At 46.3% G+C, this 23,418-nt stretch overlaps 1 protein-coding gene across 1 annotated transcript in view; it reads right to left on the reverse strand.

Annotated features, from left to right (window-relative positions):
• Nucleotides 1–23,418, reverse strand: part of LOC146799599 (cysteine-rich protein 2) — a 226,426-nt gene that overhangs the window by 51,017 nt on the left and 151,991 nt on the right. Inside the window, exons 3-6 of the mRNA XM_085627170.1 lie at nt 18,111–18,168; nt 15,363–15,506; nt 3,605–3,673; nt 1,338–1,432 (exon numbers count right to left, since the gene is read on the reverse strand). Of these exons, the coding sequence (XP_085483296.1) occupies nt 1,338–1,432; nt 3,605–3,673; nt 15,363–15,506; nt 18,111–18,168 (366 nt within the window). The remainder of the gene's footprint in view (nt 1–1,337; nt 1,433–3,604; nt 3,674–15,362; nt 15,507–18,110; nt 18,169–23,418) is intronic.

Genomic DNA, 23,418 nt, shown 5'->3' on the forward strand with positions numbered 1-23,418 from the left:
AGAAGAAGGTGTCGCCTCTGATGCCGGAATCACAGAAAACGAATAGAGATTCGATGGGACCTGCTTCATAGTAGGGTAAGGTGGGAGTGTCTCTATTAAGCAGCTGGAAAAGTGGGTTTTATGAGCCAAGCAGGAAAGAGTTGAAGGCAAATCCCCACCAGCAGCTGAGGGAGGGACAGGATGTGGTGGAAGACATCACTCTTTTTTCAACTGTGCTTTAAGGAAGTAACTCAGTACAAAATGTTTTCCTGGTTCTGTTATTGCCCCAACTCGCCTCATTTGAAACATCTGGGGTTTTTCCTTTCTGAAGCTTTGGAGAGGAAACAGTCATCAAGAAGAAAGTCTTGCAAACTGTGCGCTGCAATCTTTATCAGCTGCCACTTCCTGTGATGAGGCGGGACTTCCTCTCATGATGCATTCCCGTCACAATGCTCAGATTTAGTCCACCCCTAACATTAAGAGTTTGTGAGGGTAAAATACAGCAACTCCTAAAGACCACAAAAAAGAGGGCCCTATCAAAAATAACTGCAGGTACAACATTTCCAATTCCGAACCTTTTCGATGGCGGACTGTGGAGCCAAATAAAACACAGACCATTGCCTGGAGATGCCCTTTCAGCCACAAAAGGTGTATGTTCTTGTAGGTGGGTGTGAAATATTTTTAGTTCAGGATTGTTCTCTCTGCTACAATTGCTACATTCACCCGTGGGCGTCATTGTGCTGAAAATAGATGTTTATTGTTGCCCAACTCAATGGTACTCATTTTGTTGACCTCAGGAGGATGAAAGGCTGAGTGAACCCGCCGGGATTTGAACCTGTGAACATAAGGTCAAACACAGCTGCCTACAGTGGACGCATTAGTCAACTAGGCCACCAGAACAGGAAGACGCACATTCGATTACTAATTTGGAGTATGGCCTGAAAGTGATCCAAAGAGAGCGGTTTGTTACTTGCTAATATCTGGTTCAGATTCTGGCTATACTCTGTATACCGATTTGTGCTATACAAATAACACATATGTATGTACACATATGCAGTCTTCACCTTAAAGAGTCTTTGAACCTTCTTCCAAGTGTTCAAACTATGTAAAACAGTACATTATTATTGATGTTATATATTTCTCCAGCCAGTTCAGTCATGTGTTTGGAGAGGTGAAGATCACACATTGAAACAAACCGGGCTTCATTGACAAACAGGATTTGGAGTGAAATATAATGGTCTTGTTCCACCTTCGTTGAGTGGTGAAATCACAGACTGGGAATGTTCTGGTCAGCTAGGACCACCTCTGAGACTAGAGCAAAGAGTCCACCCTTAAGCTTTGTTTTGGTGCGTTCTTACCTCAGCATGCCCTCCTGGGGTCAGGGTCTTCGAACAGCGTTCACAACGTAGACAGGGGCGATGCCAGTCTTTGCCCAGAGAAGTCACCTTCTCAGCTTCAGAAAAGGAAACACAATAAAAAATGAAGATCAATAAAATGTATTTATCAACGCTGGATGCTGCGATTACGGACGGCGTGCTCAAGTGTGATGGCCGAACAAGTTGGCATTTAAACTTTATCAGTGGGGGAAAACCTAGTGAAACCGGAGAAAGGTTGTTCCGTTGAAACAGTGCCCCGAGTTGGGCCATTGTGTGTACATAAGACAGTCATCATCCAAATCTAAGTTACTCCGTGAGGTCTGCAGAGCCTGGTTCAGGTCGTAGCTGCCTGGCTTCTTCTCGTTCTGTGGATTTCATTTTGACTGAGAAGCAATAACAGGGCGTCTTCCAGTGGCAGAGGCCTATGGAACTTGTTGGGACCAAGAGACTTTGAATCTGGCTTCCCCCATTATACCGGCATAGGGTTAAGTCAGGTCTAGATTCCAGCTCCCCACATTCCTACACCAGCTGGCCTCATCCAGGCTCAATGGACGCGTGTGGACCTCAGTGTTTTCAGATGCCAGTTACCACTCCACAATCAATAATGTTTTGGTCCAATTTTTCAGCAGATTTCTTACGTAATTGACACCTATTCTATTGGGAACTGGTCTGACACAATCAACCTGACAACAGTATAACAGTAAACGTGTCTCAATTTTCTGATTTACAATATGGCTCTTGTGCTCTGGAATGTGGCATTGGGTTCAGACACTGACTGACGCAAGAAACAAGTTAGCTGTATCCACTGTTCTCCAAATTTGACATCTTTGATAGATTCACGTGCTAGAATTATTCCACATTGCCAGCCCAGAAATCCAACGATGGGCAATAATTCCAATCTGAATCTATGAAAGATCCAACCCCGGTAAAGAACGAACAATTGATATATTACTGAGTCTGATGAAGGAGAATAATTCTGCTTTGTGAATCTAAGAAAGATCCGATGCTGGAGATATGTTTACAAATGTCCAAAGATCTCAAAATGCCAAAAGTCAGCTTAGCCAATTATGTGTCTGCTTTCTGCCCTGGCACTTTTAGACCATGGTTTGTAAACAGAACATCAAGATTAGAAGCACTGGGACATATGAGAATTCAGAACTGGACTAACTACTGACATATGGAGCAAATTTAGATTATGTAACAAAGAAAATGTAGGCTTCACAGTTTGTGAACATCAGCAGTTTGTGTAGTCAAGGAACAAACACAGGTGCCAGAAGTAGAGCAGAGACTGAGAGTCTGTAATATCTTCCCGCCAAGCCAGGTCAGACCACTCCCTTCAAACAACTTAGGGGCTCAGCCCTTGCAGGAGATTGTACACTGTCCTTCAGGTGTATATAAGGGTGCTGAGGAACTCATTTTGTTGTCTTATAGAGATTGAATACCATATTATTGACTGTCACATTGACTAACCTGCAGTCGCGTTGCATGCCATGCGTTTGAGTTCTCTCAACTCTGATGTGTTCAGTATTTGTTTAAGTTCTTGACACGGCACAGCGATAATTCTCAATTAAGCAACTCACTCAGTGCCTGAGATTTCCACTATTGTATCTCTTCAGTAGGTTTCTCTTCTACAAATGTGAAAGCTATGCACCTGTTAGTCTCACTAACTACAGTTTCCGTTTCTGTCACATGCACACTGCCTATGCGAATAAAAAAGTTGGGGAAATGTGGTGAGGGGTTAGCATTAGATGGTCAAACGCTTGGTCAGACGAGACTCTGTCTGGCTGGGCTGTGATATGGCTGTTTGTTTACTTGTGTATAATAAACATGTTTTACACTTCATGTAGCCTAGAAGCTAATATTTTTCTTTCTCTTTGCTTAAAATTATTTGTTATATTGCAAAAGCAACAACGTTCACAAATTCATGAATTTACAATGTTTGTCAGCTTTGCAATACTTTGTTTCCAGATGTAAACTTATCCCATCCATGGTTTTGTGGACTCTTTTTCCTACAAAAAAACGTTATTTGCAACAAGATTCTGCCAATAAAAGTGTGTATTTACTGGGCTTACATCCTTCAAAAACCACTGATGAAGAAGTGCTGTCCAGAGGCTTTTTTTTCAAAGTTTCCTAACAGAATTCTCATGAATGTTTTGAAAATAAAGTTTGCGAATGACAGCTTTGCAGCTTCCCCTACCATCAATTCTTAGCCTACGCGAAGAAGAGATGAAATATGGCGCAAGCCTTACCGAAATACACCTTCTTGCCACAGCGTGGACACATGTTGGGTTCTCCGGTGAAAGTGGTCACAGAAGAAGCTAGAAAACAAAGGGAGAAGATTCAGCTTTCTTCCATGCCCTGGTTAACCTCATTCTGTGAGTGTAAGCAAAAGTGTTCAAACGTAACCCACAACACGATACAAACGTACATCTCTCAACACTCGTTCTTTGAGGCACAATCCCCATCGGAGTCTCTTCCTGGTCCATTTTAAATTATTTTTATTGTCTATTTTCAATCAGCGGCCCATCCCCTGCCAAAGTGGGGGGCAGGGCAGGCCGGGCCAGAGGAGGGAAGCGGGAGGTGGGGAGGGATCATGGGCAAAAAACAAAAATAAATAAATAAATGTAGCTTAAGGCCGCCGCCGTCTCCTGCCGCATCGCGCTCTTCCTGCTTCCCTAGGCACAGGCTCCCAGCCTGCCCTCTGGCCAATCCTGAAGTTGCTCTTGCATGAGAGCAGCTCCAGGATTGGCTTGAGCTCCAGCAACTTGCGCTCCCAGGCAGACTGGGAGCCTGTGATTGCTTTCTCCCGCCCCAGCGATGCAGCCGGGTCTGGAGAGAGCTGCACTGCGCCTGAGACGGCCGGCCAAACCCTCATGCACAGTGAAGGGAGTGCTCATCACTCCCCCACCAGCAGTGTCATCCCCTGGACCCGCCCCTAAGGCTGGTCAGCGTCCTGGGGGAGGGTCCAGGGGATTGAAATAAAATGATAATGAAAAGGGTTAAAAACCCGTTTTATTATCATTTTAGTTGCTGTTGGTGGCAGGGGGGTGGCGCTCCTCCGCTCTAATGGAGCGGCCGCTGCTGCTGTTTTCAAAACACACATACATTTTGAAGGGGCATTCAAAAATGTCCATATATCTAGCTCAAGACGTCTCTCTATTCGAATCTAAAGTTTGAATGTATGCAAATATTGCTGTATATCAGCAGATGGCAGAGCGTCTATAAGTGATTCCAGGAGCAGTGACGTCAACAGTTGGTAGATTCCAGAGCCGGCCAGACACCATTAAAACAGCTGGAGCTTTTGAAATATTTTTAGGTCCCTTGTTACATATCCTTTGATTAAAAAAACTCTAAAATCTAATAAATGTTTCATGCATCTAGTCCAGTGGGTACTTACTATTACATAATAATAGTACCAGAGTAGCGTGCTACTCACAGAAAAAGTGTTTCAACGCCTTGTCAGGGGTAGTAAGAGCTACATAATACAATTACAATAATATCATATAAACAGTATGTCAATAAAATAACACAATAGGTAAAAAAATGGTGGATTATCGAAGCAGTAGGACCCAAAATATATAACAGGAACCAGAAAAAACTATTTTAGGATATTTCAAAAACTCATTGAGACATGGTAGTACATGATCAAAAGGTCCCAGGACTGAGCCTGGCAGCAGAGACAGCTTCAGGGTGTTGGACACTAGAGGCAGTCAAACTGAGTACATTCTGGATGCAAGAGGATGGTTGCCCACCTGCCCTCGAAATCTATATTTTCTCAGCCAGACACACAGGCTGCCAAAAGAAAGCACCCCCTAGGTGAGGCAGCAACCCCTGAGTGGATATGCAGGATGGCACTTAAACCAAGTTCACATAACCTGTGTGGCTATATGCGACTACCTCGCGTGCCAGCCCCCCCTTTGATTATATGATTTGTACATGCTCATGACTGTCTTCCTAATGCTGAAAGGCAAATAAAAACATTTACTTAAAAAAAACTCTAGAGTGGACTACCTCAGTGTAGTGGCAGCTAGAGAAGACGAAGAGCGGGAGGGAGGAGGTCAAACCTCCAGGCCCCATTGGGCAGTCGAGTGACTAAGTGAAGCTTGCTCCTGAGCAGGGCCAGTGAAATAGGTAACCACAGCCGTACAATGGGTGGCATACGTGCCACCCATCCTAAATACAAAAAACGGCTTGGGTGGCAATCTAAAACTAGGAAGGAGGTAGAAGAGGCTTCACATACAGTTCTTGGAATGCATAATAACCTCAACGCCTATAAAAAAAAGATATAGGCTACTGAATGCAAGCCCTCTAGAAAGGCACACCAGTGAAAAATGATAGCATGTTGAATGAGTGTGAGTAATCAACCGTCTGTCTGCATTCAACACATGGGCTGTGGAGAGGTTTGGCGATGAGCCGGCGAGATGTCTAACAGCAGCGTGCAGCCAAACCAGTGTCTTTGTGCATCTTTTGTTGGTGTTGCCAGGAGTGGTGATGGTTACTTGGGAACAGCTGCAGAAGCTGGTGCAGTTGGGGAGTGGGCTAGTGTTCCGGTACGAGACTGAGGGTTCGAGGAATGGATGATACTTTACAAACACTGGCTTGCATGAAATCATAATATACTGTCCCATAAGGGATGCTCGTATTTACTAGACACTGTAATTATATTTAGAGCTCTGATAGGATTTATAGATGAATAATATGACAAAAAGGCTCAGGAGCCCCATAACCAGGAGCAGCTCCTACATTTGTGGGGAGGAGCCTCGTCCCACTAACAAAAATGCACCCCAGAAAAGCCCCCAAGATGAAAAATAAAATGGTAATAAAGGTTATTGATTACCATTCAATTTTTCAACAACCCATCCAGAACCAACTGTCAGGACAGGGAGGGGGCCATTGCTGCAGCAGGGAGGGGTGGTCTGGCTATGCACTTAGGTTTAAAGTGCACATGTCTCTCTGGCTAGGTGTCTTGCGATGGCCAGGCAGACATGCGCATGTGTCTTAGACAGCTGGTTTAGAGAAAGCACAGGCCTCCAGTGATCTTGAGAGCACTGAGAGAGGTCTCTCCCTTCAATTCTGGCCCTTCTCTGATGCTGGTCACCAGCATGAAAACAGTGCCAGGATTGGTTCGGGGAACTGGCTTGAGCCCGCGGAGCCTGGAGGAGACAGAAGCAGAAGACGGACAGAGAGTGAGGAGGACGTTGTGCAGCAAGCAAGGTAAGTGGAGACTTCTTTTTCTTTATAGTCGTCACTCGTCTTGCATGCATGCACCCACTCAGCACCCATTTGCCTGTCCAAGCCCCCCACCCCCACCCCCACCACTATCATTCCAAGTTGCCACACCCCCGCTGGCCATAAGTGCAGTATGAAGTAATTGCACAGCCAATCAGGTCCATGTCACACCAGATGACGCTGGTAAATGGCCCTCCAGGTCGTTCTTTCCCCCTCTCCGTCTTTTATGCTCTCTTTTCTTTTTTAATTGTGAAGTATCAGTGGTAGATTTTGAAAGGTGATAGAGGTAGGTCTCCAATTAAGTATGGTAGATTAGACGTCTTTATCTTTGCAGCCACAAGGGGGCGCCAAGACATTTAGAATGAGAACGGGGCGGCGCACAAAAGGCAAAATAAAGCGTTTTCATGTCACAACGGTTCCGCGTGTCTGGTCTGGACCCGGAAGGAACCGCTGCAATAAGCTGGTAATAGACAAGCGAGCGCCGCGTGAATATGTGCTGTGCAACGGTAGGTACGTGGACGGCACTGGAGAGTGAGGTATTCTTCACAGCCACAAAACAACACAAAGGATGGGGTCGGGTGAGCCCCTTGCTCACGATTGGGTGGCTTCGCTGTCCATCTCACTTCCATGCTCCTGATCAAAAGCTTTCCTTCCTATTCTTACGTTTTGTCCCGCCCCTGGAGCATTACTTCTGTAGCATCCTTTTGATGGGGTGACTTGTATTCTTCCACTGCTGCATCAAGAAGCTACTTTTTCATTGTCTACATCAGTGCTTTAAATGGGAATAAAATAGTGCAGGTACTCATTTAAATGTGGTGAGTGGGCGGGGCTAGGGGCTAAAGGCAAGACATGGGAAGCTTACTGACTTATATACTAGTTGCAGCACATACCAAAACACGAGAAATGTGTTTCTATAAACAAAACAGGTGAATTCGTTATACAAAACGAAAGTTAAACACAGTGATAATTTAACATCTCCTTGTGTAGTAATATTTTTCTCCTTTTTCTCTCACACAAAAACACGCACACACAAGCAGGCAAACAGACAAACATAGGCAGGCTCGCACACAAAAGAATCAGGCGGGATTAAAGCCCCTTTAACCTCCTTACCCCCCATGGATTTCCTCATTGTGCTGTCAACTGGGCTGCCTCGATTCCTTACACAGCATGACGGCGAACACCCGAATTTCATGCAAATGAGCCCACACTGAGTAGTTCAGCGGGGGCTCAGCTCAGGGCTATACAAGTGCATTGGCTGTCAAAGAGACGAGCAACCACCACTAGCGACCAATGCACCTACCCTTCATGAGTACCGGTACTCTCGACAGCAGTAGAGAAGTGCCGGTACTCAGAATGATAAAAAATAGAAGTGCCGGTACTCAGTACCTGTGAGTACCGGCTCATTTAAAGCACTGGTCTACATAATATTCCATATACGAGCATGTCTTTTCTTACACTCCCCTCCTCTTGGTTCCTCCAAATTCTTTTTTCTACCTCCTTCATGTTTATTTCTCATCTTTAATTTGTTTTCCTTATTAATGCTGGGCTGGCATCTGTACACAGCTGCCAGGCTCCTTGCTTCTCGCTGATGCGCTCCAACCCACATTTTCCCTTCTCGCTTTTGTTTTTAATTGTGAGGGCCCGGCAGCTGCACACGCCTGATGGACCGCTCGCTCCTGGCCGCTGCTTCTCCACTCCACCCCCTCTTCTCCTGGCTTATTATTTGTTTCTAAAAAAAATGTACTGTTTTTCCAAGTGCCCGGCAGCTGTGCTCCGCTGTTGGGCAATTTGGTTCTTTATTTTTGCGTTCCCGCGCTTAGGGGCATATTATCAAGGACGGCGTTAAAATTATCGGAATTCCCATAGAAGCCCATGTTCATACCAGAACATGGGCTTCTATGGGAATTCTCAAGGGCATTTTATCAAGCCCATTATCACTGCTTTAGCAGCATTTTTCTGCCGTAAAAGCAGCGATAATTTTAACGCCGTCCTTGATAATAGGCCCCATAGTTTGTTAATGGAATTTACAGATGAAAAATAGCAGTGGGAAATCTTCAAACGGTAAATTAACCATAATACAAATTGCAACATTACTGCTGATGCATGGTGACGTATAAACGCACAGGGGTGATTATAGTTGAATGTGTTTCTCTGAGAACTCACCATACCAAGATGACCAACAGTGCGTGCGATTGGGTTGTGACATATAGACGTGCTCACCACAGCCGCCATGGTGTTTTTATTGAACACACATTCCAAAATAACCACTACGTCAAGTTCGGGTGTCGTGATGTCACAGCACTTACACATTCACCAGCAATCACTTTCAGATTTTTATTTTACTGCAACAAACAAACATCGGTAAAGGCAATAGCTCACCACTCTGATTTCAGAGGCAAGACTGACTGGCTTAGCCAATGTTTGTTTAACGTTTTGAAACCAAAGGCGATGTCATGTGTATATATTGTTTCAACACCTTAATTTTTTTATCTTCATTTTCTTTTGGTCCAAAGTGGGGCAGTCCAGAACAAATAGTGATAACAGCCCTTAGGAGGAGCACGCTGGTGGCTATGTGAGGGGTTGCGCTGTACTTCTTAGAAAATGGTACACCGCTGCCTTCTAGTCCTGCAACCTACAACCAGAAGTCAATCCGGAGCTTGAATATTGTTGAACAACAGCAAGGTGGTATGTTTCGTCAAGCAGAGTGCAGAAATCTACACTTAGCTTCTGCTACGCTTTAGTGCACCTCTTCTGGAAGTGTATCGGTGATGGGCCTTCTAGTTGCCACGTGGCCTGATACATAATACACTATGCCAGAAGCTACTTGACAAGCTGGTCAGTTCCAGGATACCATGTCTTATGCCTGACACAATACCTGGGCGTCCTTCCTGTACTCGCATCAACACTCCTTTCTGTTACTTGGCACAGAGGATCAATGCATGGCTGCAAAAGCTGTGCCGTCCTCCCTGTGCGTTTTACTAACATTCCCAATGTTTTTCTTCAGTCACATGACCATTAGCACCCTCCTGGAGGTGTTCCCGTTAGACAAGACTGTCCTCAACAAAGCTATGTACACCTTCAGCAGTCTTATGCACTTCTATGCCCACCTCCCTCTAGTCTGCTGTGATATACACTTCACAGGGCCCTTATGAGATGTTGGAAAGTGCTACAAAGGGTAGAAATAGCATTTGAGTCTATGTAATCACTTGACCCCAGAAGAAGCACACCCCAAACTGCACTTGCCTTGATCTTTGCCAAGGCACTTACCATCAGCTTGAAGACGCCTTAGTGAAATCAGATAAAAAACAACTTATAAAGCGCGCACATACCCAAAGGCGTCCGGGTGATAAGTGGAGAGGTGTGGTGCAGCGGCCAGGGCAGCTGACTTCGGAGAACAGGGTTCACGGTTCGATCCCCGGCTCCGGCGGCAGCTCAGCTCAGCACCATCTGACTCTAGGCAATAGCTCACTTAATTTCCACTACGGCCCCCTGCGCCTTGAGACCCGTAAGGGTGAGTAGCTCACGCTTTACAAAACGGATTTACATTTTTTAGGTACACAGACACCCAGACCATCATTCTCCTTGAAAATTTATATAACTAAAAATGTCTTAAACTTTAACAAAATGTAGTGGAAGGTCCTTTAGGAATACAGGAATTAACAAGCACTGGCAATGCCGTGCCATGGTTATTTCTTGTTATTATTTTTTTAATGTAACCATATGCCACAAAAATAAAACAGAAGGAAAAAAAGAAACCATCCCTTCTCTTATACACAGCAGCTGACTACATGCAATAAAATGAACCTTTGCATATAATTTCTTTAGAAGAGTACAGGAGCTTCCTGGTCATCAGGTGTTCTTAGAACAGGTATAAAACTATTTTTAGTTTAATGAACATCACAGGACAATATGATTCTTACAACCTCAAGGACCATGTACTATTAGCTTTGAATTACTGTAAACTGAAGACGTAGTTGAAACACACAAAGACGACAAAGGAAAATAAAGAAGAGTAAAGAATTGAAATAAAAAGCAACAGCAAAGTAAACAATTGCTCGTCCCACCTCACTGCAACTGAAGTCCACGTATCAGGAGGATATTCACAGGCAAATAATCAAAGGGTGTTCACTCATAGTGCAAAGGAGCCACCAGCTCCAGTGGGCTGACGCACTGCTCCATGTTGTGGGGGGCACAAGGAAACGTGAGTTGCGGCTGAAAACACCAGTGGGTCAAGAGGGCTGACCCAAAGCCTCTCTATGTATTCATATATATTTGTATGCATGTCTTATGTTTTTTAATTAGATTAGGCTTGTAAACTTTTCTGGAAATTTTCTCCCGCCTACACTCTGTTATTGCTTTTTTTAGCGCCGTGATGTCCCTCGGGATGAATGTTGCGCTCTATAAATAAATAAATAAAATAAAATAAACCTACCAATGGACAAGGGTGAGCTGCATCACAGAGTTACGGTCACTGTTGGCCATTGAAAGAGAAACTGCTGCAAGCACCGCAAAGGAATCCGCAACAAACCCAGAAAGATCTTGGGTTTGAATGACAACCCCTGAAGGTGTTGGTGCCAAATCTCTTTGGCAAGAAGGCATCTCCAGTGAAAACCAGAGGTCGATGATTGGGATAGTGAGAGTGAAGGTAACAGCTGGCAGATGTGTATCACTTTCCAAATGACTTGAAAATGCTCCTGAGGGATGTGCTTCTCTCTCACGTGTTGCATCTCGATTCTTGGCATAGTCTGATGCACGGGAGTTCACCATCCTGTACCCAGATCAAGTTCAATGCCTGCGTGACTGACATCGCCTATTGGATGAAGACCAACTGTCTGAAGCTGAACACCGCTGAACACCGACAAGACCGAAATAGTGCTCTTTGGGATGAGCACTTTACCGTGGGACTCCACCTGGTGAACAACAGAGCCGGGACTGACACCCATCCCCACCACCCACGCCAAGAAACTTGGGGTCGTCAGACAGCACACTCAACAGGACCAACCAAGTCAATGCTGTCATCAACTCATGATTCCATACCCTGAAGATGCTGAGGAAGATTTTTAAACGACTCCCAATCAGCACTCAAAAAACCATCACAAATGTCCTTGTCACATGCAAGATGGTCTACCAGAACACCTCTTATGCCGAGATCAACAAAAAACTCACCAGAGGAAAACTTCATCCGGCGGTCGAGGCTTCTCGTACATCACTCCTAAAGCGTGGAATGACCTGTACCTACATATATGAGTCTCCTCCTCTCTTTTTGAATTCTACAAGAAACTGAAGACCTGGCCTTTTGAGTAGTCCCCCTAGGCCCTAGGTTTGGCTGGGCTCACACCTGCTCAGTGCCAGGACACACTCCTGGGCGTTAGTTAATCTACATAACTAAACATAACATTGGTCCTTGAGGGCAAGAGCCATGCCAAATTTCCAGTCTATCCATGTGAGATAAATGTATGTACAATTAGTCTAAATGGGAATCATTGATAGTGATTATCCCTCGCTGTCATAAAGTGAGGGGCTCGAAGACATCACCCTGCATTCATGGCTCACCTGGTCCTACGGCTCTTAACTAAAGAGCAGGACCCTGCCTGGTAATCGTGCTCCTCACACCCAAAGGGCTGATCCACTGGCATTACTGTGTTTACTCCCTCAAGCGACACATCAGTTTCACACAGGTTTATCAAGGCTTATCTTCACCGCCAAAGTCACTAATCTGTTTTCCAGTTCCAGGAAACAGCCGGGCGAGATCTGCTCATCCCTTCCAGCAGTTCTGTGAGAGGGAACTGGCAGCCTCTCTGATATGGTTGATAAGTGTTAACATCTGGAATGGCCAGCATTGAATACAGTGGAAACGCTCAGCGGGGAACAAACACTCTCCGCTCCCAATGTATCCGAAAAAACAAAACCTGGGACTTCCTGTGCTGCTGTTTTCTGACGTCAATGCCAAGAAATAGAGTTTATGTCTAAACAGTGGAGCAAGGATGGTTCCTAATATGCATTTGCTGCATGTGCTGGTATTGAGGGGTCAACATCTGCAGTGTGTATCTGTCAATCCACAGTGCTTCCAAAACAGCTTCCCTTCTGTTTAACCACAAATATAATTGCTTGCACAAGTGATAACTCATAGGTAGAATCATTAGAATTATGCAGCCGCTGAGGAACAAATTATGCATCAGCCTTCACTAAATGATGTGACAAGGAAAGGCCAACTATGTTGCAATAATACTGCACTTCTTTCAATTACAGCAGCTCTGCAGAACAGTTTAGGACATTTTAGATTTACTATGTACATGTCTCACTAAGATGTACTCTAGGTTTCAAAACATGGAACCTTACAAAGAGGTGCAACATATTTGTGATTCCTCTAAAGTCTATAAACACTGTTTAAATAACGGTAGCTTTGAGAACAGTGCATGCGATGCAAACATGAATCTGTGGAAACAGTGAAGTGCAAAAGAATGAGAAAGTAGGACTCACTCTCTGCGGATTGTTTGTATTACACTTAAGAATGTAAAGTGTTTGTTTTCTGCTACAGAAAAAGTTCTACCCCCTAGCCCATGAATAAGGGTGTTTATTGTATGGAGCAAAATTGTCTTATGTTCAAAGGCCAGATATACTATATGTTTAAATCCCAGTTTGCAACGGCTAAAGATTTTTATTATGTGCTAATGGCATTTTAGGAGTCAGTACATTTTTACTGAATCCTAAAAGTATTTTGCAATTCCATAGCAAATAGACATTTGGAAAAAGCGATTCAGGATGCAATTTATCAATGTTTTTGCGACTGAAATCCTGTTGCAAACCTTTGAAAAATTACTAACTCTTGAGTGAAGGTGGTAAGCCCCTCATGAAAGGGAAAGGGTCCAATGGAAAGGGTGCCATTGTGAATCCTTCCCTTTGTGAATGTAGGGGCCACTGCCTACTCAAAAACAAACTTTTAAAGAAAGTAAACCTTTGTTTTTTTAAATGCAGCAATCTTTGCTTTAAAGAAAATGGCTACTAAAAGTCACCAGTCATGTGATGGCCACTATCGGAGTGAGTCGTAAGTTGCCACCCACCTCGTTAATATTCATGGGAATTTCACAAACTGACCTATTAGTACATAGGTCGGCTCGTACAATTATCTACAGGTCTCAGAAATACTGATCGCATATAAAGACCAGGTTTTTGTGACCAGTTTTAGTACATCAGGCCCCACATGATTACCGACAGTGATCAATGGCTGAGGATGGTCAAGCAACTTTCGTAAAGTGTCTGACATGGCACTATACCCTGTGTGCAGCAATTTTAACTACTTATGATCTGTCTGCTAAAGAAAATAACAATTTGTTAAAATTTGTAAACTCTGTAGCATAGAATTTAGCATATGGCAAGAGTGGCAAATTCATATTTAAGTATAAAACACCAGGATCCAGATTTACTATGGATTTGCATCAGGTTTGCATCACTTTTATGGCACAGCCCCGATGCAAAATACTTTTGCCATTTCCTAAGCCACGCAAAGCCACTTTGCATGGCATTCTGTAGCATGCATAGAAAGAGGACAGTGCGTCTAAGATTGTTTTTGTGCAGGAATGTACACCTTCCTGCACAAAAATAATTCTTCCTGTAACACAGACACCATGGTGCAAGGGTGCCTGCGTTGGCGCTGGGCAGCATGCAGTGCACCAGCACAAGACGACAGCAGAAATGTGCCATATCTTAGTAGAGATTATGCATTTTGTAGCTGTCTGCCTTTCACACAACACTGTGCAGCAACTTTGCTTGCTGTCCTGCACTCTGTGCAATGTTAGTAAATATGTCCCCGAAGTCCATCCAACTACATTTTCCAATGGCCCTACTCAAAACTCCCCAAATTGTCTGTTGCACTGCAATTCAATTACATGTTTTTTTTTTCAATGTGAAAACAAGGAGCAGATACGTTAAGGGTTACCATGCCACTGCGGAAACTGTATAATGCACAGAAGTTTTGGAACGTGGGAATTCTCAAAAACCTGAATTGTAAAAATAACACATGAAACTACGTTTTGTTTTACTGTGAAGCCCTGAAGAAGTCTCGTTATGAGACGAAACGCGTTGGCTATGGCTAGGATCTCTTGATCTCTGGAAAATAAAGAAAACATTTTAAAGAAAAATAAAGAATAACTACTTCAAGAATCACATATTTTGGATGGTTTATTTATGTGCAAAGTCTTTGTGAATTATGATATGACACATATATCCTATATAGTGCTGAACCTTTGTGCATTAAATGTTAATGTAGGACTTGTTCCTAAATAAGGAGTATAGAGGGGAGTACTCCTTGGTTCTTTGCGCTATTCTGTAGACTCTAGACACCGGTCATTTGCTGGGTGTGGATTCTAACAGCCTCTACCCTCTTTTTTGTGTTGCTACATGTCTTGAAAAACTACACACGTATCCATATATATTGAAGTCACGTTATTTCTGTTTACTTAATTTCAGGTCTTCACATAGAGTGGATCTAGCCCAAAGGCTATATCAGAGGACCAGAGGCAAGAGCCAACATGTCATTATGCATCATAATGAGATGCATCAACATCAGACAAGCACTGCTCTCTATTGGTTGACCAGACAAACAACAGACTCACAGATAAAACTACAGCACAGCTTTAGTGACAACAGGCAGACTGCGTTCTTCTTTGCTGGGTCCTTTGACCTCAGACAGAAGCTGCTCACCTATGCTCGCTCCTTGACAACAGACAGATGGTGCTCACTTTTTAAGCTTTTTTGATAGCAGATGCTGGGTGCACTTACCTCTGCTGGGGCCCTTGGGTGGCGCATTGCTTTTCCTTTCTTCCAGTAGCTTGGGAACAAAGTCAGAGGGAGGTGGAGAAATGGGCAGGTCTTCACTTTGACTTCTTTCATAGATGTATGAACCAGCCCCACCAATATTAACACCTAAAACAAGAGAAACATACAGCCTTATTAAACTGGTTGAAGATGACCCAAAACTGTCCCCTTGGTTTGATAAATGGTCCCCCATATGTGACCTGAGAATTAACTTACAGAACAAAGGTTGTATAAGATCTGGAAAAACAATAGAGGGGCTCCACTTGTGCAGCGTTCACTGGTACACATGAGATCTTTGGGGGGATTTTTAAGAAGGGCAAAGCTCCTCCACTCTAACGGAGGAGCCGCCCCTGTGAAGACACTTGGCTGGGGTGGGACTTCTTCCCCCAAAATACATTGCTTTTACCTCTGCTCGGTGGGCCGCCGGAACGCCATCTCCAGTGCATTTCCCACGGCACAGGCGGTTTCAAGATATGGCCTCACACCACTATGAGCTTTGTTGCATGGATGAATGTTTCCACCAGTTATCAGCAGTCGCGGCTGGTATTTGAAGGTGGTGGGGGGGGGTGGGTCGCAGGAGCAGAAGGGTATTAAATTAAAAAACAAATTCACACTTACCTGTCTGCTACTTCCGCCCACAGTAGCCGCCACCTCCTCCCGGTCCTCTTCCCCGCTTCTAGGACAAGAAGCAGGATGCACCCGGCTCCCATCCTCCCAATAGCAAATCACAAATCTGCAATGCAGCGTTGTGATTGGTCTGAGTGCCATGGATTGGTCCTCAGCCAGAGAATGGGAGGCTGGGCATGTTCTCCACGCAGGCTGTAATGCAGCCTGCATAAAGAACATTCGTGAACACTTTAGAGACTGCAAACCACTCCTCCCCTCCCCTGCTCTGTCAGCAGAGCAGGCCCGCCCGTCCAGCCCACAAAGCTGCCTAGTGACACTGCTTAAAAGCAGTGGGGTGACACTCCTCCGCCTTAGCGGAGGAGCCACCACTGGTTTTTATGGTTCCTCGCAGACATGGTTATGAATCCTCACGTGAGGACCTGCTTTGGGGATTCTTTTTTGGTCCATCTCTAGGGCTGCGTTGTGTCCACTGTGTGTATGAAGGCTGCACATTGAGTTCATCATTATTAACGCTTTGATGGTTAGGTGTAGAAAATCAAAATATGCCATAAAAAGAACCCATAAGACCCAGCAATCAAGAGAGAGAAAGAGAGACTGACCCAACATGGCCCAAGGCCAACCCTAGAATACACTCACCTATCACACACGCTATAATTTGTGAGTGGGTAAAACACAGTTTTATAATTAAGAAAAAACGAATTGATGGCTGCCTAAGACATACGTTTCCAGGCTTGCAAAATGATAACTAATTATCCCTTAATACAAAGTTTAAAAAATTATCACTAAAATAGCATGTGTGCTGTTGTGCGTGAGCATGCTTGTCAAGAGTGAAATCGCCCTCCTGGGAAGAGGCTATTATGGTTTAGCCCATGGGATAATGGTTGGGCTTTGGTGCGAGGAAGGCAGTTTGGCATTGCTAGTTTCACTATGTGTCCCAATGCACCCACAATGTCACACTGGTGATGGCAATGGGATGCAGTCTCCTCTCTTCAGCTCATCCGTCAGCATCAAAACAGCACATCATGCGAGTAGCCGCGGCTCACCAGAGGCACCACCTTCTTCCGGTGAGCAGTGCCAGCGAAGAGGCATGGGACAGGTTTGCAGTCCTCTGAGTCTGACTGGAGCGGTGGAAAAGCCCTACAGGCCCACAGAGCTAAGGAGCGGGAGCGAGGAGATATGAGCCAACCAGATCCAGCCGGTGACTGCACTGCCCGATTCGAACCTCCTCCTCTTTTGGCGACGCCATCGTCCTCCACACTGCCAAGCACCACCCCGTCACCACCATCGCTACTGCAGCCAAACAACCAACAAGTTTCCTGCCATGTGCCGCCATGTCAAACATCCTGATGGTGAGCCACACTGAACGGACAAGGGCAAATCTGCACAGCCCTGAAGGGGAGACCCTAGGTGGACCCCTTTAGAAGTCTACTTCTCAGAAATCAAGGAACCATCATTCCTTCATCTGGCAGGTGAGGCAGTCTATCAACCATAGAACTTACTGACTTTAATTAGCCCTTTCTTCACATAGGACACAGCTCTTATGGCCATCAATGCACATTTCGGTTCAATGACCAATCCTCATTATGAGATGCGTGACAGCGTAAGTCGCAGTCTAGCACTTCTGTATAGATTTGCAACCCTTTGAATTGGACAGCGCTGGCACTTCCCCGCAGGACTGTAATACCTTCAGTGGGAATGGACCAGCACTAGTCTGCAGGGTTTCAAACAGTGCCAGCTCTCCCTGAAAGGGATAAATACAATGGGAGAGTCTCTTCTAGCCATGGCTGGCACACCCGCAGTGTAAAGGCAGATGCCTTTCCTCCAGGATAAACCTATCAGCACAGGATTACTGGGCTTCTCTACAGAACTGTCTTACTTTTAAAGGGCCAGGATTAAAATGATTGGGCTACTGCAAGGACCTCTACGCCGCGGTGCCATGTTTTTAAATCGGTTGTACTGACGCTCACCAACTGGATTTGGATGGCATGAAAGTTGAGATATTCAGGTCACAAAAAAGACAATCAACAAAAATGCTTCCTTAGGTGTAAGAGGTTTTGTAAAATAATGCATTGTGAATTTACGAACCTTTGGGGCCAAAGAGCGTAGCATAGCAAGGCTTGTGACAGTACGGCTTCCCGTCATGCTGTAAATGAAAACAAAAGCAGAAAAGGAGGCATGTTAAACAAAAAAGAGAAGAAACAACATCTGCACACAATCACAATGAATTAAGCAACGACTTTCATGTACAACAAGAACGAATGGGAACTGCATTCCACTACTTTTATTTTTCTGAGTTATGCTTTCAGTAGTTTTACAATTATTTTCACAGTTCAGTGACCGTCTTTTTGAGCTTAGTGCCTCCTTCTTCAATTTACAACTGTAATAAGCTCAATTTAAAGCTCTTTCACTTGTGGTCCTGATGAACTAGGAGGCCTCTCAACTGTAATCTATTTTAGCAAGCCACTCTCCATCACAACACCCACCCCTGCCTCATCCCCACCCAGCCAGTTACAGTCATTTTTGAAACATGAAGGTCCACTTCGTAGTAACGGACGTGCACCCCTGCCCTAAGTGCCCAACTGTACTGCTATCCGGATCCCTAATGCTGATTTTTGTTGTCACAGGCAAACATGGATCATGCATGTGCACCATGACTGTCTCATGGAATGCGGTCTAGCTGGACTGGGAGGGGTGCCCAAAGTTCTGCCCTAATAGTGGTGGAAGATTGCTACCCTCGCCAGAAGTTAAGCAGCACGAGCGCGATGGGGGCAGCATAACGTGCAGTGATCTGGAGGAGTGAACAGGTCCTTTTTAATCGGCATCACTTGAGAGAGACCTACAGGCGAACTCACTTTTTAAAGGTTCCGCTGCTGTGTGCTTAACTCACCCTTGGCCTACATCAGGTCAGTGTGAAATGCTGCGCAGTGCAGAAGTGGTGTACCTGCGCTGGGTGTTTGTGTGCCTGGGGAGGGTGTCATACAGGCATAATGCAGTAATGTGTAGTGTGTGCATAGTGTATGCATGTGTTGGAGGTGCATGTGCCGATGTGTGGTAGAGTATCTGAAGGATTTAGTGCTGTGCAATGTGTACAGGCACTTCATGTGCTGGTTGTATGTGTACTCGTGAGTGGTGCAATAATTGCCGTGTGCAGAGCGAGCATGTTAAATGCACATGCTGGATGAATGTGCAGCTATGAGAGGTACAGTAGATAAAGGATACAATGCTGGGCAGTCGATGAGTATTAATTGCATATGCTGGATGTATGTGTGCCTGTGAGTGGCACAGTACATGGAGGATACAGTACTGTGCAGAGGGTGTATGCTGTACACATGCACCGGGTGTATGTGTGCCCTGTGAATTGTACAATACATGGAGGGCCCTGGGATCCATTTTGGGAGACAAAGGCCTTCATGGTAAAAGATGGAGAGGAGGTAGAGAAATCCCACCGGACAGGTTTGTGGATTGCTGCATTCCTATAAACTGGGTGGGCACACACTGGGGAGGGGAGGTGCAGGAATGGACCTGTACAGTTCAAAGCGTGCTCTTTGATTCAGTGACAAGGACGGGGCCTGGACACATCTCTGGGGCTGAAAAGGGAATAATAATGAGTATGGCTGAAAGCCCCGGTCTAAACGCTTGAGACGCATATCACTGTGCCTGACATTATGTGTGAACTCTAGACTATCAGCTTCTGAGACACTCCTACTGTGACAGACTGCTCTTCAAGAGGAAGAGGGGACAGAGAACTAGATACCGCAAAAGGAGCAGAACCCCAACAAAAAACTTTAAAGACTCAGACCTTAAATCACATTTGGTGTCTGGAAATGGACTTTAAGAGGAGGAGGTTAAGAGCCCAAAAATGTTCATCTGCCAAGCGACCAGACAGACTCTGTTAGGAGGGGAAGCTCTACAAGACTTCTGCCTGTGATCAGGACTGGGGGCCTAGGCCTCCTAGTATCCCTACTGAATGGGGGGGTCATCCCTAGGAAATCCAAGACCAACTGAACTGGAGCCTGGACCACCAGCACCTGCCTGCTTGCCAAGAACAGGGCACCCTGTGAGGATGAGGAGAGTGTTGTAGGGAGCAAGGCCCAGTGGGGAGCCATGTCAAGTGGACTCCCTGAGCGAGCTGTGAGGAAATGGCTACTGCACCAATCGGATCATTGCCCGTGTGCAGGACTGAGCCAGCAACCCTCATATGCCAGGAGTGGGCCGCCGTGAAGATAGCCATGGAAAAGGCTGCCATGCGGTAAGGTTTGAAGCCTTGCACTGTAACGTTGCGGCAGCTCCGTATGTTAGGAGGGGCTGCTGTGGTAAAGACTGCCGTGCGGTAAGGGACGAAGCCTTGCACTGTAACGTTGCGGCAACCCCGTATGTTAGGAGGGGCTGCTGTGGTAAAGACTGCCGTGCGGTACGGGACGAAGCCTTGCACTGTAACGTTGCGGCAGCTCCGTATGTTAGGAGGGGCTGCTGTGGTAAAGCCTGCCATGCGGTACGGGACGAAGCCTTGCACTGTAACGTCGCGGCAGCTCCGTATGTGAGGAGGGGCTGCTGTGGTAAAGACTGCCATGCGGTAAGGGACGAAGCCTTGCACTGTAACGTTGCGGCAGCTCCGTATGTTAGGAGGGGCTGCTGTGGTAAAGACTGCCGTGCGGTAAGGGACGAAGCCTTGCACTGTAACGTTGCGGCAACCCCGTATGTTAGGAGGGGCTGCTGTGGTAAAGACTGCCGTGCGGTACGGGACGAAGCCTTGCACTGTAACGTTGCGGCAGCTCCGTATGTTAGGAGGGGCTGCTGTGGTAAAGACTGCCTTGCGGTAAGGGACTAAGCGTGCATAGCAACATTGCAGTGACCCTGTATGCCAAATCAAGACTGCCATGCGGTATGAGCCAAAGCCTTGTGTGGCAGCCGTGCATTAACCCCGTACACCAAGGGGGTCTGCCGGGAATACTTGTGCAGTGTTGATCACCTGGAACCTGAAGGCTACAAGCAGTGGTGGCCCATAGGTCACCAGGAGCAACAAGGACTGTGACTGGTTCAATCTCGTTGAGCAAGGAGTACGCCTTGAGCGCATCGTCTCCCAAGTTTGGAACTGAGGACCAGAGCATCTGAATCATCCCCCCCTCCCCCCCCCCCCCCAATCGAGAGCATGAAGACACTTACACAACAGGAGGAGTGCAGGAAACTACTGAGCGCTATCGTGAGGGAGAGAGAGCCCGCACCTCCTGCTGAGTCTGCGTGCAGCCGACTCACCTGATCTGGACCTGAGCTCCTGCGAGCGCCGGAGAAAGGCCCCATTGCAGGACTTTGCAAGCATCACTCCGACCTAAGTCTTATTTTAGGCCTAATGGCCCCAGGGGAACTCGCTGCTGAGAGCGCTGCAGCGCCAGGACAGTTTTGACTTGAATTTTAGAGTCAGAGTGGACTCTTGAGACACGGACTGCTGGTAAGGCATTCACTGGATGTTGCCAACAGTGAATGGGGAATAACCGAATAACCACTAGAGCTAACACGAGGGAGTTACAAAGGGGATTCCCATTGAAAAACTAGAGCCCGGACCTCAAAGGGAATAGTGTTATTGTTTATAAATGTTGTATTTTCCCTCTGTGAGGTTAGCGATAGAAATAAAATACTTTTCTTTTTTCATAAAAATTTGCATTTAGCTGGACAGTGTTTTATTCCTGCTACACGCATTTTTAAGTTGGGAGCCCATGTTCACTAATCTGAATCAAGGCCCCCCCAAACCTCCTCCCTCGCGGAGCGTTGGACTGCTTGACAGCGTGTACCACTGAGAGTTAAGTGAAGATGGGGTGCAGTTGCTCAGAATCCATAGTAGGCCGGTGCTGCGTTCCTTCACATTTGTTTTGGTCTGAGTTTGTTTTGCACGCGCCTTCGCGCGCCCTTCTATTAGCTGTGACCTCGTCTCATTCCAGTCCTTCATCTGCATGTCCTGGAGTTTTGGGACCGTGCAGCTCGAGCCCTTGGAGTGAGTTATACTTTTGTAAAGCTGCGGCGCTCCTTTTCCTTCGATAAAGCACTTTACTTTTAAGTACTTGGAGGATTCATCATTAGAGCCGGGCCCCAGGGCATCAGGGGTTAAGTGCCTCAATCGCCACGGTTGGGGAAGGGGGCCCCTGCTTGCCCCGTGGCCCTCTGAAACGGGTTCTGACAGTCTTTCTACTTCTTTTGTGATATCTCAGCTCCTGCGCCTGTCACACCTGCAGGAACGTCAGGATTCAGGCAAAGCCTGGGCATGCCGGCGACACAAAGCAGACCCCTCCACTGTGATTGGCACCTGAGCCTGCTTAGTACCGCTCTACGATTTCCTGTTTCAAAATACAAGTCAAATAACATCGTTTCTAACAGCAAAAGAAAAACAAGCATTGGCAAAGCCAGTAGGTCACACCTGTGACACAAGGTGCAGGGCTGCAGGCCTAAAGGATTTGGGATTTTTTAAGTCTATATTTATACAATTCACATAGAGGCGCCCGGCCCCCAACTTGGAAGAAGAAAGTTGTTCATTTATGATAAACTGATACTATTGGAACGAATGAATCCACATGTGATGGGTCTTCAGCCTCAGAGGTCGCGGAGCCCACCTGCGCACCGTCCCACAAAAAAGCTTCCGGCCGACACCCGCCATTGCCGGTTCCTCGGAGCTCGGACAGCTGGTTATCAGCTCTCCCTTCCCCGAGCTTTCTCCCCCGGCCTCCAGAGGCAGGCGATAGGACGGCTCGCGCACCCCCTGCCGGGGGTGTCACCCCCTAATCTGACAGTTGCTATTGCTACTGTGGGCCGATTAGAGCTGTCAGGATGCGAGATCCAGATGGCTGCCGGGCACGCACTCCGGCTCCCACACCGCAGCTCACTCAGAGCGAGCACAGCCGGGGTAGCGCTATAATACGCACACTCTGTACCCCACCAGAACGCTTTACACTTCTGTCAACTACCGCCTCACCCACCGAGCTGTCCCAGTAGACGCAGATCCCACCTCCGAGCCTGTCTTCATTAGGGTGACGTCACCTTATCATTCAGACCCTCGAAAAAAGCCGGAGCCATCCTCTAAATTCAGAGGCGCCATCTTCACATTGTACCAGAGTCGATCATATGAAACGGGTCACGACAACAGACAGCACTTATATAGCGCACACCACCTGTCTGGGTCTCTTGGCGCTGACCTCCAGTGACTGGAGTGGGCTAGTCTGCATTGACAACTTGAAATGGTTCCTCACCAGCGATCCCAGTGGAAAACCCGAGGAGCGATGCGATGGCTTTAGAGGCCCAGGCCAAATGGGCTTTCGCCGGTTGGAGCACTCCCCTTACCCCCGAAAAAGGCAATTTTCACAGCTTGCACAGATCTAGTTAGGCACAGAGGAGCTCCCAGAAATATTGT

This window comes from Triturus cristatus, chromosome 9, assembly GCF_964204655.1.
Source record: "Triturus cristatus chromosome 9, aTriCri1.1, whole genome shotgun sequence".
In the NCBI taxonomy this organism is placed as follows: Eukaryota; Metazoa; Chordata; class Amphibia; order Caudata; family Salamandridae; genus Triturus; species Triturus cristatus.